General features: G+C 53.3%; 3 protein-coding genes across 8 annotated transcripts; 2 read left to right on the forward strand and 1 right to left on the reverse strand.

The window, feature by feature from the left end:
- The first annotated feature begins 4234 nt into the window (after positions 1 to 4234).
- TMEM262 (transmembrane protein 262) lies at positions 4235 to 4820 on the forward strand. Its single transcript, XM_045893336.3, has 3 exons — positions 4235 to 4408; positions 4515 to 4614; positions 4722 to 4820. The coding sequence occupies exons 1-3, from the start codon at positions 4235 to 4237 to the stop codon at positions 4796 to 4798; spliced, it is 351 nt and encodes a 116-aa protein (XP_045749292.1). The 3' UTR covers positions 4799 to 4820.
- Positions 4682 to 8914, reverse strand: ZFPL1 (zinc finger protein like 1). 5 transcript variants are annotated; one of them, XM_064576204.1, is made up of 8 exons: positions 8757 to 8914; positions 8327 to 8436; positions 7938 to 8049; positions 6572 to 6765; positions 6383 to 6455; positions 6163 to 6309; positions 5789 to 5912; positions 4682 to 4813 (listed from the first exon to the last, which is right to left on the reverse strand). In XM_064576204.1, the coding sequence occupies exons 2-8, from the start codon at positions 8426 to 8428 to the stop codon at positions 4783 to 4785; spliced, it is 783 nt and encodes a 260-aa protein (XP_064432274.1). In that variant the 5' UTR covers positions 8429 to 8436; positions 8757 to 8914; the 3' UTR covers positions 4682 to 4782. The 5 variants fall into 5 exon arrangements, with proteins under 5 accessions (XP_064432274.1, XP_045749287.1, XP_045749288.1 ...); XM_045893331.3 differs by lacking the exon at positions 4682 to 4813 and adding an exon at positions 4847 to 5296; XM_045893332.1 differs by lacking the exon at positions 4682 to 4813 and adding an exon at positions 4847 to 5296 and having other exon boundaries at positions 8775 to 8911.
- A 91-nt stretch (positions 8915 to 9005) lies between these two features.
- On the forward strand, positions 9006 to 15207 carry CDCA5 (cell division cycle associated 5). Of its 2 annotated transcripts, XM_045893335.3 has the most exons (6): positions 9006 to 9204; positions 9407 to 9501; positions 9580 to 9645; positions 9721 to 9756; positions 13167 to 13604; positions 13776 to 15207. In XM_045893335.3, the coding sequence occupies exons 1-6, from the start codon at positions 9159 to 9161 to the stop codon at positions 13854 to 13856; spliced, it is 762 nt and encodes a 253-aa protein (XP_045749291.1). In that variant the 5' UTR covers positions 9006 to 9158; the 3' UTR covers positions 13857 to 15207. The 2 variants fall into 2 exon arrangements, with proteins under 2 accessions (XP_045749291.1, XP_064432275.1); XM_064576205.1 differs by having other exon boundaries at positions 9580 to 9756.
- The last annotated feature ends 1216 nt before the right edge of the window (positions 15208 to 16423 follow it).

A 16423-nucleotide genomic window follows, 5' to 3' on the forward strand; every position in this document is an offset into this window, starting at 1 on the left:
GCACCTCCACATAGGTGCTTAGAAGACCGACTCTTCAGATCTTCAGTGACTGGTGGGCCGTGCTGAGTGAGGGGCTGGGTGGAGATGTTGAGGGTGATTCTCAGGTGTCCGATTTCAACAAGATGCAGGTGTTCACCAAGGTGCAGCGCTCAATTGGACAGGTAATGAAGTTCAAGTTGAGATAAGATGAGGTTTTTTTAAAATTTTTTATTGTTATGTTAATCCCCATACATTACATCATTAGTTTTAGATGAAGTGTTCCATGATTCATTGTTTGTGCATAACACCCAGGGCTCCATGCAGAACGTGCCCTCTTTAATACCCATCACCAGGCTAACCCATCCCCTCACCCCCCTCCCCTCTAGAACCCTCAGTTTGTTTCTCAGAGTCCATCGTCTCTCATGGTGAGATAAGATGAGTTTTAATAGAGAAACGACTTTATCCAGGTGGTCCTTGAAACATTACTTGTGGTGGGCTGGTGGGGGGGGGGGGAAGGTATTGGAATGGAAACCACCTTGTTTAATTATTCTTTGGCAGGGGTCCTGCAGGCCAAACACATCCCACCACCTGTTTTCATTTGGCCTGTGAGCTAAGACTGGTGTGTTGGTTTGTTTGGTTTTTTTTTTTCATTTTAAAATGGTTAAAAAAATAAGAATGACATTTCATGACGTGAAAATTATGTACAATTCATATAATCAGAGTAGTTCTTAAAAGTTTTCATCAGGAGAAAAAAAAATTTTGTTAACTATGTATGGTGACAGATGTCAACTAGACTTATTGTGATCATTTTTAATACAAATTTGGTACAAATACCAAATCATTACGTTGTACACTTGAAAATAATGTAACGTGGGACGCCTGGGTGGCTCAGTCGGTTAGGCATCTATCTGCCTTCGGCTCAGGTCATGATCCCAGGGTCCTGGGATCGAGTCCCATATGAGGCTCCTTCCTCAGCAGGGAGTCTGCTTCTCCCTCTGCCTGCCGCTCCCCCTGCTTGTGCTCTCTTGCTCTGACAAATAAATAAATTTTAAAAAGAGAAAATAATGTAATGTTAATGTCTGTCTTGATTTAAAAGATGATTTTCTTTTTTTTTTAATTAATTTATTTATTTGTCGGAGAGAGAGAGCGCACAAGCAGGGGGAGCGGCAGGCAGAGGGAGAAGCAGACTCCCGGCTGAGCAGGGAGCCTGATGCGGGACTGCATCCCAGGACCCTGGGTTCATGACCTGAGCCGAAGGCAGACGCCCAAGTGACTGAGCCACCCAGGTGTCCCAAGACAATTTTCATAAAATATGAAAATTATGTGAAATTATATGAAATATTGCAGTGTCTATAATTTTATTTGAACACACCCAGGCCCATTTGTTTACATATTATCTATGCCTGCTTTTTCACTACAACAGAAGTGTTGAGTAGTTGCAACAGAGACCTTATGGCTAGCAAAACGTAAAACATTTACTATCTGGTCCTTTACAGGAAAAGTTTGCTGACCCCCGAAATCTGTGTTCAGAGATGTTCCATTTATGTTCCGAAGGATGTTTAAAGGCAGCCTATGATGCTATAATCTTAAGAAAATGAAGAGTATAGGCACGCCTGGGTGGCTGAGTCAGCTAAGCATCTGCCTTCAGCTCAGGTCATGATCCCAGGGTCCTGGGATCGAGCCCCGCGTTGGGCTCCTTACTTGGGGGGGTGGGGGGGAGCCTGCTTCTCCCCCCTGCTTGTGTTCTTGCTCTGTCAAATAAAATCTTTTTTAAAAAAAAATGCAGAGCATAAAGATTATCTACTCCAAGAAGTCTATAAACTAAAAAGTTGCAGAATACTGTTAAGAAAAATTATCCAAAATCTGGAAATAAGACCAAGAGTGTAGCATGTCCTGCTAGTGCCATCCTGGGGCCTTAATTACCCGCAGGAATGAACATTTGATGTTGCTATTTACCATTACATGTTCAGACGCTGATTATTACAAGTAGATACTGTCCAGGAGAGATACAAGACATTTATATCCAGTAGAAAAAGTAACTCCAGAGGTGCCTGGGTGGCTCAGTCAGTTAAGCATCTGCCTTCAGCTCACGTCATGATCCCAGGGTCCTGGGATTGAGCCCCACATTGGGCTCCCCCGTTCAGCGGAGAGGCTACTTTTCCCTCTCCTTCTGCAGTTCCCCCTGCTTGTGCGCGCTCTCTCTCTCAAATAAAGTCTTAACAAAAAGAAAAAAGAACTTAAAAAGTTCTATTTCTTATTGTCCTGTAGGACATCAACCAGTTTTGTATCTAACCTAGAATCATACTCTAACATTCTTTATTTTTTTTAAGATTTTATTTATTTACTCGAGAGAGAGCAAGAGTGAGGGCAAGAACACAAGAAGGAGAGGGAGAAGCAGACTCCCCACTGAGCAGGGAGCCCGACAGGGGGCTAGATCCCAAGACCCTGAGATCAAGACCTGAGCTGAAGGCAGCCGCCTAACCGACTGAGCCAGCCAGGTGCCCCTCTAATATTCCTCTTTAAATGCCTGTCCATATCCAGGTCCCCAAGACGCATTACCACCTTACTGAGGGGGAACCCCTCACTGCTGGGTTTATACATCTTAGTTACATGTTCATTCCAGATCTAGCATCATATTCTTAACTTTTTGAAAATTATACTCTGACAATACATTTGGTGATTCTTTAGAATGCTTTTTTAAATTATCCATGTAGGTGTACATGTAGGTACATGAAGTTACATCAAGAAGGGACCCAAAAGATGCCCACTCACCAAACTGTTGAGGGGGTTACCTCTGTTAGGTAGGTAGGAGGCTGGGGGGGGGGCTGTCATGCTGTCATTGCCTTTTCCTCTGTATGCTGTGTATTACACACATCTTTTACAAGAATACAGTCATGTGCTACTTGGGTAATTTTTAAATGGTGTTGAGCCAGAAGCCCTAACGTCTAATGAAAGTTCATCTGTATTCACATGAGAACGGAGGTGCGAACAATGGTTTCAACAGTGGGCCAACGGCTGGCATGGGGGGTGTCACCCCTGTACTGTGTCAGAATGGGGGTCTGAGGGACTGTTGTGATTAATGACACTAGACAGTAAACATGGATGTGGCGGGAGACCGAGGGTCTTGGCCGGACCTTGAACCTAACTTCTGGGGCAGGCAGACAGAAAGGAGGCCATGGGGGTGGCTGAGTTCAAGTTATCCTTCTTCTAGTCTAGTTCCTGGAAGCTTTCATGTCCCTCCACACCATTTCTGCCCATTTTTGTGGGTGATCCTGCTGAGAGTCCTAGAGTTTTCACCTCTCCCACGTATGGAGGAAATGTTTTCTTGTTGCTTGTAAGTGTCCCTGCCCAGTCACAGCCTCGGGTAGAACTGAATCTTAGTACTGACTCCCTCATTCATTGGCTGTGAGCACCTGGGCTGACACTTCCTCTGTACCTCGGACTTGTGTGCAAAACAGGATTTATGCCACCAGCCTCATCTGGGACTCTTGGAAAGGACAGAGGTGATGGCTGTGAAGTGCTGAGTGCTTAAAGGTGGCACAGGAGAAAGCTGGTCAGCATCAGGTCCTCGGACATTTTGGGGAGGATGGAAAAGTCCACTGCTGTCTGGGCCATCCCTAGGGAGGGCATGGGGAAGGTCCCAGGACAGCTCTGGGCAAGCTCTTATCGCTTCCCTTCACTTTGTTCCTCCCCATCCGGGAACGGAGCTATAAATACTTGGAGCTTGTCATTCAGCCCAGGCCTCCTCACCTGGGAATGCCCACCAGCTACACATCCAGAGCTTCATCTCTCGTTGGCCTAAGACTTGCTGTGGACCTAGGACATGCCCTTCCACTTTTCTGAGACCCGGCTCTGTAGAAATGTGCCCACAGTGCCTCCTCTGTGGTAGGTAGGAGGCGGGGGCGTGGGGGGTCGACTCAGTGAGAAGATGTGCACAAGAACGCAAAGTGTGCATGCAGGCAGGATGATAAGGGACACTGTCCCTTCCTCAACACTCCTGCTGGTCTGTACCTTCAGCCCTCCATCCGACCTTCCATAATTTGGAACTCCCCTGGCGCCCCCATGAACCACTCCTGTATTGGCTGGAACCAGCCTGTATTCTAGAATCTCGTCCCCTCCTATGTCCTCGTGGTTCTAGCATCCCACTGCGATTCCAGACCGTACGCTCTAGAACCGGAGGGGTCAGCTGCTTCTCCTGAACAGTGCTGGCTTGCTCAGCTTCCACCGTTGGCCTTGAGTCTGTGCAGCCACCACAATGCGGTGGCGGGACCGGCTGGCTGTGCTCTTCTTCCCACAAGGCATGGTGCTCACTGCAGCTGCCCTGATGCTCTTCCTCATACACCTTGGGGTCTTTGCCAGCGACGTGCACAACTTCTGCATCACCCACCGCTACGACCGCATGAGCTTCCACTACACAGTTGTCCTGATGGTAGACTGGGGCCGGGGCTCAAGGGCTGGTCGGGGGAGGCCCAGGGGCTGATGGAAACCCCGCTGTTGTCTCAGGGGGCCACTCTCCCACTGGATGGGGCCTACAGTTCTCCCAGGTGATGAGCATCTGCTGGGCTGCCATGGGGTCACTCTACGCTGAGATGACAGATGACAAGTTTCTTCGGTGCTTTGCCCTAACCATCCTGAGTGAGTTGGGGAGAGGGTCCTGCTAAGGGGGAGGGGGAGCTTTGGATCCCGGAGACATGGCAGAGAGTGGGCAGGGAATGCTGATAGGGGCTCCCTCCTCTGCTCAGTGCTAAATGGAGCCATGTTCTTCAACCGCCTGTCCCTTGAGTTTCTGGCCATCCAGTACCGTCAGGAGAACCACTGAGGCCTGAGGACTGGGCTGAGAAGGGGGAAGGAAAAGGAGGCTTCGGTGTTTTAATAAAGTCTGTCATTTATTTTCACCTGTCATCTCCTTCGTGGGGAGGAGGGCGGGAGGCTGGAGACCCAGGGTAAGTGGGTCAAGACAAACGTTTGACCTGCAGGGGCCCCAGGCCCAGCCAGCAGCCACTCTAGTGGACTTGACTGGGCCTGGGATCTTAGTGTCTCAGGCATGAAAAAGAGGAGCAGAGAAAAAGTCCCCAGGCCTCCCTACCTCAGGCCCCCGGGTCCTAGGCTGGCCTGGCTACAAGCAAAGGCTCAGGAGGGACCCACCCGGATGTGAGGGTTCATGAGTGGGTCCAGGTTGGGATCGCTGTCAGCTGCAGCTCGGCCCAGGCGAGACATGAGCGCGAGGAGGGCCAAGAAGCCCAGGAGCCCCAGGAGCAGCAGAAGCCCCGCCCGCTGCAGCAGTGTCAGCGGCCGCTTACGAGACCCAGCCCGGCTCCTGCGGGGGACGAGGGGAGAGTCAGGTCAGGTTCTCAATCCCTGACAGCCCCTCGGCCTGGAGAGGAACCCCAGACACGACACTTGTCTTCTGGCCCTGGTGCCGCCATTCCTGAGCCTTGCTGCTTCCGGTGTGCAGGCTCATCCCTGCACCTGCTCGTTACACAGGGGACCGTGCAGCTCAAACCAGCTGAGGCAACTAGGATGTGTCAGGCACGGCAGGGTCACTAGGCTCTGGTGGTGTCGGAGCAGGAACGGGCCTCAAAGAGCCCAACCTCAAGCCTCAGATACCTAGCAGGCGAGGAAACAGCCCTACAGTGGAGCAGACTTCTAGGGCCGAGCTGAAGCCTCTCTGCATAGCCAGACCCCAGGGACTACTGTTACCCAGACGAAGCCCCTCTTATCTATCATGCAATCATCATGCCCAGGGCCTCTGGCTCTCACTTCCTCTCCTCCCCGCTCCTGGCATCCGGGCCCACCTGACCATGAATACCTGAGCAGCTGGGCCAGCCAGCCCAGGGCAGGCCGGCGACGGTACTTGTCGTCATCACAATCCCCGTGGAGGCCTGGTGAACGGTCATCATCCCGTGTGTCATACACCTTCCTCGGGGCTGAGGCTGCAGGGGCAGAGCCACCGGTATCCACAGGCTCAGAGAAACTGGCCTGCGGCAGGGTGGGGAGTGGGGAGGGCAGGAGGTCCTTGCCCTCTCAGCCCGACAGACCATCTCAGAATTGTGGGGAGGTAATGTCTCTGTTAGAGTGAGGAGGGGGCCCCCCGGGTGGGCCTCTGGAACCCTGAGCTCCCCCCACGCGAGCCACCCCACTTCCTTTCTATCCTCCTCTAGACTGGACCATTCCCTGGCTCACCGTGAGTCAAGGGCTCAGGATTGCCCATGTGGATCACTGTGTGCTGCTCGGGTCGGCTCGGGGAAGCAGGGGGCCGGGGGACTTGGCTGTAGAAGGATGGGGCAGCGGAAGCACTGGTTATCTCCTCCTGTTCAGGGGTACCATTGGCTGTGGCAAGAAGAGAGTGGTCAGCAGAGCAGGGAGGCAAGGGCCCCCAAGGGCAGTGCAGACCACCACTTACCAGTAAAGCTAGACCAGTCAGAGAAGTCAGAGGTGTTGAGAGGCTCGGGTTCCGGGCTCACCACCTCATCGATCTGGCGGAAGGAACCTGTATTACCAGACTGCCCGGTGCTGTCCCTCCCCACCCATCTGGCCCAGGTGGGACTCAGGGCAGATGGTCAGTCAGACAGACAGACAGACAGATTCTCACCAGAGGAAGGCCCAGTCCTGCCCGGGCCCAGTTGACCGTGGCCAGCTTCTCCCTCAGTGCAGAAGCCACAGGGCCAGCCAGGTTGGTTGGGGGGAAGATGGGGCCACTGCAGGTGGGGCACTGGTAGCCAGCAGGAGCTGTGTTTCGGGGCAGCTGGGCAGCACGTTCATTGAGGCAGGCCCAGTGGAAGAGGTCTTAGGGCCCATGAAATAGGGGATGAGAGGCATGAAGAAGAAGACACTTAGGACGTCTAGCCCAGCAACAGCCCCCTGCCTGCTACATGGATGTATACACACACACACACATATAGCCCACAGCCTTCTCCTTCCTGTCCTCACTCAGGTCCATTTCATCAGTGTTCCCTGAGACTTCGGCCTTCTTGGCCACCACCACCTGAACTCAGTCACGGCAGATGCTACCCCGGCGCAGTAAAAGGGAGAAGCCCCCTAGGGTGGGAAGAAGATGCCAGCGACCCTTAAAAGCGAGTCCTCGCTGAACATGCACTCATCACAAGCTCCTCGGGCTAACAGCTAGTTAAGAACAGTTTCAGAAAAAGTTCCTAGACGCACACAGGCACACATATGCATGTACACACCTATGGGCACAAATGTACACATGCTCATATACATATAATCAAACACAAGTACCATCCCCTGTATCATCACTAACTCCCACATATACACATCTATACATTCACATTTGCTAAAACTCAAGCGCTGTCACCCACACATTCTCCTGCAACCCCACAACACACCCATGTTCATACATTCACGCACATTTACCCATTCACTCATCCGCAGGTACTAAAGGCACTAATTAACACACGTAAAGTCATAAGACACATTAAATTCATGTATATATACACACACGCTCATCACACTGAGAAACACACACGAAGCTCTTTTGCACTAGCTCCTTCAAAAAATGGGAGTTAAGCCTCTTACACCACAGTCAGCTCAAGGTCATGATACATGTGACTGCTGACTTCTTCTGGCTGAATGTACTGGAGAAACTCCCTTCCTGTTTAATTGGAATGAGTAACAGATCCTAAATGTCGAAAAGCCTCATCCCTTCAGCTTCCTGCTGGTCCAGCCAGCTACTGCTCACAGTCAAAATGATAGACACAAGTTGGACTGGCTCTCACCCAACCCTCAAAATGGGCAGGTAAGAAACCAGGAGCTTTAATTTTTAGGGAAAAAGACGGAGGCCTAGAAAGAAAAAAATGACTTGCCTGAGCTCACACAGCAGGTAAATAACATAGCAGGACTAGAATTTGGGGCTCCAGCCTCCCTAGCTTTGGGAGATCTCATTGCCCTGCTGCTTAGAGAGGACCTGGAAACTGGTCACCAAGCTGGGCAGGCCTCACCATAACAGACGAGGCGGGTCGTCTCCCGGTTGGCGAGGGGTATGTTGCACAGACGGCAATTCGGATTGTAGTCGCTATCTTGGAGCCATTGCAGATAGGACTGGACGATGCACTGGAGCGGGAGAGAGAGATCACAACAGGGGCCCATCTCCTCAAGGCCCAGCTGCTTTTTTGTACAGAGGAGACTCATCCTTTCGTTTTTCCATCAATAAATATTTACTGAGCACACAGTGTGCCAGAGTCTGCCTTAAGGGCTCTCCGGAGATAGAGCCGAGCACAAAAGCTCCAGGAGGGCTTCATTCCAACCCCTGGCCCTTCATGGAGTTGGAGAAAACCAATACCGCCTGCCCACCTACTGCCCTGCTCAGCCCCTGCCCTGAAAGCCCCACCTTGGCGTGATTGGCTACCAGGCAGTGCTCGCAGACGTTGACCCGATGTTCGAAGCAAAACAGATTGGTGACCTTCCTCTTGGGGCACTTGCAAAGTCCCATATTCGACCCTGAGGAAGAAGAGGTCCGAGTTGACAGCCAGGTTCCGGTGTCCGCCACTACGAACTCACAAGCCCAGATCGTTTCCACTCTTAACTCCCCTAAACACCTCTCATAATCGCCCCAACCCCCAATTACTGCCCACTGCCCCTCTACATTCCGGGCCACGCCCCCCGAACGAATCCCACCTGCGGTGACCTGTCATTCCTCCTGGATCCCGCCCCCAGCCATGTCCCTCCACCAGCGAGTCTCCGAAACCACCGGCCCCGCCCCCAGGGGCTCCGCCTGAGCCCCACCCCCTCCAAGCCCCGCCCCCACCTTCAACACATACCCCTCTCTCCGTGTTTACCGATCGACCGCCGCACCGGTCCCGACGGGCGCGAGCCCTGGCCCGACGCGCGGAAGAACAGACACCGGGCTCACCGGAGCTCCCGCTCCGCGCTCTCTACCTCGGGCCGCTCCGATTATCCCTCTGCTGCCACGTCTCTTCCGGGTGCGGCGCGCTCTGATGACGCCAGCGTGCCGCTGGCCCCGCCCCTGGTGACGCCAGACGTGAAGATCGACGAACGGTGAACGGAACACGGCGGCCCGCCCCCCTCGCGTCACTTCCGCTTCCTCCAGGCAGAGCGGGTAATTCGAACGTTTAGGTTTCCGTCGGCCCTCCGGGTTGGCGCGAGGCCCGGCGGCGGCGGCGGCGGCTGAGGCGGCGGCCGAGATCGAGACCAAGGCTAACATGTCCGAGAGGCGAACGAGGTCCGGAGGGTCCGCCCAGCGCTCTGGTGAGCGGAGGGCGCGCGGGAGCCTGGGGCCTAGCCGTTTGAGGGACGGCGTCCCGCGAGGAGGCCCTCCCCCCACCGCTGTAGGAGGCTCACTGCCCCGGAAAGGAGCTTGTTTGGGAACCTCTCGCTCACTCCTGAATCTGTTCTCTAGACTCTGAGGCCTGGAGTCTTGCCCTACCTCCTAACTTTTTTCTTTTCTCAGGGCCCGGGGCCCCATCTCCTACTCAGTCTCTGCGGAGGTCCCAGCGGAAATCAGGCCCTGATCTCCCGAGCACCCTCCCTGAAATCTGGCCCAAGGTGAGCCCCGGCTTTCTCAGTTTCTGCCCCGGAAGGCGTTGGACTAATGTGGAGTTCATATTCACTCTTCTTTTCTAGGCACCGCATGCGGCTCCAGTCAGAAAGCCCATCGTTTTGAAGAAGATCGTAGCCCAACCTGTAGAGGTGAGGACTGAGAGAGGGGTTGTGGGTTGGGAGCCAAAATTGGGGGTGGCTATGTTATCATTATTGTCTCCACAGATCCCGCCTGTCCACACACCTCGAAGGAGCCCAAGGGTGAGTTCATTTTTATCTTCGTAATGGAGTGGAATCCAGGGCACTCTAGAGATTGGGCAGGACATACTGGCTGCTCACATCTGCCCAGGGAGCAGTTTTGAGGTACAGATCTTCCTCCACTTAGGACGGGGTTACATTCTGATAAACCTATGATAAGTTGAAAATACCATAAGTCAAACATGCATTTAATATGCCGAATCTATCAAACATTGTACTTTAGTTTAGCATGCCGAACACGTTAAATGTGTTCAGGATACTTACATTAGCGTATAGGTGGGCAAATCATCTAGTACAAAGCCTATTTATAATGAAGAGTTGAATACCTTCTAATTTTTTGAATACTGTCCTAAAAGCAAACAACGGAATGGTTGTAAATTTATCAGTTGTTTTACTGCGTGATGGCGTGGCTGACTGGGAGCTGTAGCTTGCTGCCGTTGCCCAGCATCATGAGAGAGGATCTTACCACGTATCACTAGCCCAGGAAATGATCAAAATTTGAAGTATGATTTCTAGTGAATGCATATCAGTTTTGCTCCACAATCACATTGAAAAACTTTAAGTCAAACCGTCATTAGGCCGGGAAGCATCTGTATTTTGAAACACTTTGCCTTTGGACACCCACATGCATTGCCAGTCTTGCTCACTCCCTGTGGATTTCATACGTTTAGGTCTTGATGTCCTAACGTTCTCTACCGTCATCTTAAGAGCTGAGCCGTGTCCTAAATATTCCTTCTCTCTAGTCCATCTCCTCAATTTGTGAGAACAGGTTGTTGTAAGATAAGTGTACAGCATTTTTACTGTTTCAGCAGAAGTTATTAAGGCTGTTTCATGAACAGAAAACCTGTGCCTAAAGATATAAGAAGTGAGAAATGCTAGCTGCCTTTTAGGAGCACAGGGAGCTTATGTCAAGTGGGGAGAAAGACAGATGAGCAAGTGATAACAGCATGGCGTGCTGAGGACTGCCGTAAGAAAAGTACTAGATGTTATGAAGGCACCTAACAGACCAGCTGGCCCTGGGGCTGTTTCACAGAAGAAGAAACGTTTCAACTGAGTCTCTAAAGAAAAGTAGTGTTTGGGCAAAGGACGCTCTGTTGGCAGAGCCCTGGAATTCACAAAGAAAATCCCGAGGTCTGGAGGACGGCAGATTGTTCAATGTGTCTGTGGCAGATCTTGTTGGGCGATAGAGCACGTTAAGCCAGAGTCATTCCTCAGGAGGCATGAACGCCACACTCAGGAGCTTGGGCTTTGTCCTCGGCATCGTGGGAGCCTTTGGGGAGTCTCAAGCTCACTAAGTCTCAGGTAGTCACTAAGGTATGCTCAGAAAAAAAATCTCCCTGGGGTCTGGGTGGAGACTGGGGTGGAAACAGCCTGCTCGGGACCCCAAGACCAGGTAGGAAGACAACAGGAATCCTGCAGCAGGATGGCAGGGGCCTAAAGTAAGGTGAGGGCAGAGTGATGCTCTGCTCCTCATCTCACCACATGACCTACCCATCACACAGTACTCCGCCAAAAGGACACCTCCCAGAAGGCTTCCCTGACCACTTGTGCCCTGTCACTGTCCTGTTTATGTAGTTCTCCTTAGGCCTTCTCCATATCTGAATGTTTGCATGTTGTCTTGCGGGTGGAGACTTCTGCCTCCCCATGATAATCACTCATTCTTGTTGGTCGAACGATAGATTGATGACATTGAGCCAAAGAAGCTGCAAGGACTCGTGTGACTGCTTGCTGTAGGGGGTGAGGAAGAGGTCGTCAGGGCTAACCCCCATTTTGTGCAGCATCCCTTTTACTCTGACTCATTACTAAGACTCAGATTGCCCGTGCTTGTAGCCAGGAAGTGTCTCTATTGATAACCAACGTCATTCCTTCTGTTAGACCACAAGAGGGACTGAATTTGTCCTGTTTCCTACGGCGTTTTGGCTGCCATAAAGCTCAGTGACGCGTTTTGGGTACATTAAGTCAGTGAGTATGGAACACCTGTTCAACACAGCACTCTGTGGAGGGTGCTGGCTAGAGGCTGGGTCAGCCAAACAGATGAAGACCCCTGCTCTCAAGCTCATTGGGGTGATAGGTGACCAGTGTACAAGAGAGGTTGTTGGGGCAGAAGTAAAGATCAGTGGTAGCGGGGCTCTCTGCTATTCTGTGGTAAGAAACGGCTTCTCAGGGCGCCTGGATGGCTCAGTCGTTAAGCGTCTGCCTTCGGCTCAGGTCATGGTCCCAGGGTCCTGGGATCAAGCTCCACATAGGGCTCCCTGCTTGGTGGGAAGCCTGCTTCTCCCTCCACCACTCCCCCTGCTTGTGTTCCCTCTCTTGCTGTCAAATAAAAACAAAACAAAACAAAAACGGCTTCTCTGAGGAAGCAGCATTTGAGCCGAGAGTGGAATTTTAAGGAGCCAACATGTGAACCTCTTAATACACATATGAGATTAGGCCTTTTGCCATTCACAACCTTGCCGTGGCTCCCTGGGTCTCAGAGCAAGGGTCTCCATGGGCCTCCCCTTCCAATGTCCTACAGAAGGCCCTCTAGCAGCCCCCATTACCTCTCGAACCCCATCTTCAGTTCCTCCTCACTTCCTCCCGCTCAGCCACACTGGCCTCGTTCCTTTACCTCTCCAGACATTCCTGCACCTCAGGACTTGGGCACCTTCTGTTCCCTCTGCCTACAACACTTGGCCTCCTTGTGACGGACTTCCTCACCCCCTTCAAGTTCTAGCTCAGACAGTCCCCCAGTGAGGCCTCCATCAACCTTCACCTACTTAAAATCCCAACCCACCCCAGTGCTATCTCATTCTGTTTTTATCCAAAGCATTTAACACTTCTAACATGCTACATGACTTTTCCCTGTTCATTACCTGTTTTACCCCCACCAGAATGGAAGCTCCATGGAGACAGGGCTTTCTCTGTTTTATTCCCGGCTGTGCTCCCAGTGCCTAGAAAGTACCTGAAACAGGGCAGGTGACCAGAAAGTACTTGCTGACTGGATGGACATGTTAGGAAAACCGTCACCAACTGTGTGACACATGGACCAGAGGACCCAGGTGGAAGCAGGCAGAGCAGTCAGGAGCTTGTCGAACTGCTCTAGATGATGTGATGGGGGCTTATAGTTAGTAGGGGCAGCTAGATTCTGGTCACGTTTTGTTGGGAAACGTTTTGTTGGGAAACGGAGCTGACAACAGCCGGTGGTGAGGAGTCTTCCTGCATTACCAAAGTGGACTCAGAAGCAAGGACAGACAGATTCTTTTCTTCCCCTCCCCAGGTCTGTCTCAAGGTCCAATCTGTTGCCTGACCTGTCTTGTCTTCTCTTTTTAAAAGTGTCCTATGGGTCTTTCCACCCTGAATCTCCTCGGACCTTTCGGGAAGTATGTAACACAGCTAACTAACAAGGAGGTGTTCTCTCTTCTGTCCCGGTCCAGATTGCTTTTTTCTTGGAGAAGGAAAACAACCCTCCTAGCAAGGAGCCTGCTAAGGAGGATCTCTTCAAGGCATGTAATATACCCGTCACCCCCACCCCCACCCCGGTGCTATACCCCCTGAATGTTGAGTCCAACTTCAGGGAAGAAGAGCTGGACGCCAGAGACTTGGAAATGTCTAAGAAGGTCAGGCGATCCTACAGCCGGCTGGAGACCTTCGGTTCCGCCTCTACCTCCACCCCAGGCCGCCGGTCTTGCTTTGGTTTCGAGGGGCTGCTGGGGTCAGAAGACTTGGCCCAAGTCTCGCCTGTGGTGTCTTCCAAGTTAACCGAAGCCCCCAGGGTCCCTGTGAAGCCCTGGGCCCCAGATACAACTCTCCCCGGGATCTCCCCACCGGCCGTGAAAGAGAAGCGCAAGAAGAGAAAGGTGCCTGAGATTCTGGTGAGTGAGGGCCAGGGCTTTGCTCTGCTGTCGCCCCAGACGCGCTGGGAGGCCGCTGGGACTCGGGCCGGCCTGGGGCTCAGCGCCTGCAGGGTCTGGGTTCACGTGCTCCGGCCAGCACGCCCCCTTCCCCCGTCCTCGCTCACCCGCCACCTTTTTCTCTCCCCCTAGAAATCGGAGCTGGATGAATGGGCTGCGGCCATGAATGCGGAGTTTGAAGCTGCTGAGCAGTTTGATCTCCTGGTTGAATGAGATGTCGGGGTGGGGGGGTGTCCCTGGCCATCCTGTCCCCTCCCTGTGTACATAGCTCCTCCTCCCCGTGGAGAAGACACTTGGGGTCCCCTCCCCTGGCCCTGTTCCCTGTACATAGGCTGTGGCTACATGAGGCCTGCGTTCCTCGGAGGGCTGGTGTGGTGGCAACAGCTGTCTCAGGAGATGGGGCTCTCTGGGCCTGACCACGCGCCGCTGTCCTGTGTCTGGTCCCTGCCTCCCAGCCGAGCCTCGCCGCTTTCCAGCTGGGCTGCACACTGGGGAGTAGGAGTTGCTGGCGCAGCCGGAGGAGGGGGAAGGGCTGGGGTTGCAGGTGAACGGGGACCCGGGCCGTTGTTGGGGAACGCAGCTGCTCTGCACCAGCCCCGGCCCAGGCGATCCCCCTGCCTTGTCTTCCATCGGGGGCCTGGTTCCCAGCCACCAGCCCATCTATGTAAAGAGGCTTGGGTTCCCTCTTAGTTTCTGTAGATGGGCCAGTAGAGAATTCGTGGGTTGGGGAGAGTTCTGTCTGTGAGAGGAAGACCCTGGACACTGTAGAATTTTACATTTTGAAGGAGGGAGGGGAAACCTTGGTTGGGTCTCAGACCAGAAGCGTTTGCTCGGAGAAGCTGTGTTTGATTGCTCTGCTCTGCTGTTGGGATGTTCGGTTAAACGCCAGGCTGGTGGGACACTGGCTGCCCGGGGCAAAGGGGGTGCGTTTCCAGGTGTGGCCGCCAGGTGCCGGAAGCTGAGGCCCGGGCCTCTGGACAGGACACCTGCACAGGGCCGGGGAGGGGGCTGTGGTGGGAGGTGCCCCACTTGTCACTTACACCTGTTTCTTACTAAACAAAGCGCACAGAGTCTACTCCACTCTAGAGGGGAAAACAGGGTTGTACGGTCCTAACCCTCGTCCCAGACCTGCCAGCTTTGCAGCTACCCCACGCCGGTGCATCTTCGGACGTTTCGGGGTCACAGCAGTAGAGGCTGCGAGGAGTGTGGCAGGGCTGGTGGTAGCAGAGTGTCAGGGAATATGCGCTCGTGCTTGGTTAGGGGACTTGAGACCCCGGGGCAGGCCTGGTGGGCACTACTGAAAGCCCTTGCAAGGCCTGGGAGCCCCGGGCTACCTATTCAACTCTTCGTGCTTTGTCAGACCCCCCAAGCAAGCCCCCTTGCCGGGGTGGGCCTGGATGCCCCTGAGCTGGACACCGGAAGAATTCTTGTCCTCGCCGGCTGGTGGGGCGGAACTCCTGGGAAGTGTCCTAGTCCTGCAGAGTCGGGAGCTGCCAGGTGGTGTGGAGTGTAAAGAAAGATTATGTTGCTGTTGTTTGAATAAAAAAAAATCCTGATTAAAAAGTTCCTGCTTACTTGAGACTGTTGTTTTAACGAGGCAGAGGCGAAGGTGGGAGGCCCAGGAAGCCAAGCCTTCTTTGGGCTATGTCTCCAGGGTTGTCCCCTTGCACGGAGGACTGCCAGCCTGGCCTCTAGTAGCCCTGTGATCACTGCTCTGCCCTGACATTGGGTCTTTTCTGTGCCGTCCCATCTGCTCCCACAATGTAGGGCTGCCTGCAAGGGAGGCCTCTAGGGAGCCCCGGCCCCTCCTGTCTGGAATTCTCCCACTTGGCTCAAGGAGGCCCCAGGACATATGTGCCACGGCTGCTCCCGTTACTTCTCAGGCAGAAGCAACCAGCGACCCCCTGATGACCAGTGCGACAGGCTCAGGTCGCTGCCACACTCTCAGCCTGGCTGAGAACACCCTTTTTGGGGGCCATGGCACTGCTGGCCCCTCTTTTTTGACTTCCCCTGAAATATCAGGACACCCAGGTTCAGTCCTGGGCCTTCTTTCCAACCTGCTGGCTCTCCCCAGACGAGGACAGGCCCTCTGGGCCGCCCTTTGGCTCATTCATGGCCAGTCTTGATCTCCATCCCATACCTCCCTCCCTCCTGAGCTCCGAACCAGAATCTAGAACTACACCTCGACTCAGAAGTCCTCTCAAACTCAGCTCATCCACCAGCTCGCCTCTTCCTGTGCTCCCTATGCCATCGGCATCCCCCCAGCTGACCTCGCCACATAAGCCAGGAGCCCGGGGGTCATCTGCAGCCCTTCCTCTCCCTCGTCCTGTCCCGTCAGCCCTAACTTCAACATCCCTCTGCCCCACAGCCACTGGACAGCACTGGTCTCCTGGCCACCTCTCACCTCTCCAAACTGTCTACACTGCAGCCAGACTGTATTTCCCAGAAGAAATAATATCCTGTTTCTCCCTTGCTCAAAACCCTTCGATACAATTCCACTTCTGGGTGTTAACACCCAAAAGAATGGAAAGCAGCGTCTTGAAGAAATATTGGCACAGACCGTCGTGAGGCTTCCTTCTGCGGTGTAACCGCGTCTCCTGCACATGTTCCCTGATATTTGCCATGTAGACACTTGTCACATGGAGCAGCTTGTGCTTGCCTCTCTCCATTCCCGAGACCTTCGGCTTCCTGCCCCCAGTATCTCCTCATCCCAGTTACGGCCCAAACAACCCACACAGAAACACACAAAGGTCTCCCATGCCTTGTCACCTGGGGCCACA

This window comes from Mirounga angustirostris, unplaced genomic scaffold (genome assembly GCF_029215605.1).
Source record: "Mirounga angustirostris isolate CCGP_5_RB_7025 unplaced genomic scaffold, mMirAng1.0.hap1 SCAF_13, whole genome shotgun sequence".
NCBI classification, from domain to species: Eukaryota; Metazoa; Chordata; class Mammalia; order Carnivora; family Phocidae; genus Mirounga; species Mirounga angustirostris.

Excerpts from the sequence above, each read along its gene's own strand:
- TMEM262 (XM_045893336.3), top strand. The coding sequence starts at position 4,235 with ATGCGGTGGCGGGACCGGCTGGCTGTGCTCTTCTTCCCACAAGGCATG. Across the intron at positions 4,409-4,514 it reads ACTACACAGTTGTCCTGATG|TTCTCCCAGGTGATGAGCAT; the intron begins GTAGACTGGGGC and ends TGGGGCCTACAG. Across the intron at positions 4,615-4,721 it reads CTTTGCCCTAACCATCCTGA|TGCTAAATGGAGCCATGTTC; the intron begins GTGAGTTGGGGA and ends TCCTCTGCTCAG.
- ZFPL1 (XM_045893331.3), bottom strand. The coding sequence starts at position 8,428 with ATGGGACTTTGCAAGTGCCCCAAGAGGAAGGTCACCAATCTGTTTTGC. Across the intron at positions 8,050-8,326 it reads TGGTAGCCAATCACGCCAAG|TGCATCGTCCAGTCCTATCT; the intron begins GTGGGGCTTTCA and ends CTCCCGCTCCAG. Across the intron at positions 6,766-7,937 it reads GACCCGCCTCGTCTGTTATG|ACCTCTTCCACTGGGCCTGC; the intron begins GTGAGGCCTGCC and ends ATGGGCCCTAAG.
- CDCA5 (XM_064576205.1), top strand. The coding sequence starts at position 9,159 with ATGTCCGAGAGGCGAACGAGGTCCGGAGGGTCCGCCCAGCGCTCTG. Across the intron at positions 9,757-13,166 it reads CACCTCGAAGGAGCCCAAGG|ATTGCTTTTTTCTTGGAGAA; the intron begins GTGAGTTCATTT and ends GTCCCGGTCCAG. Across the intron at positions 13,605-13,775 it reads GAAAGGTGCCTGAGATTCTG|AAATCGGAGCTGGATGAATG; the intron begins GTGAGTGAGGGC and ends CTCTCCCCCTAG.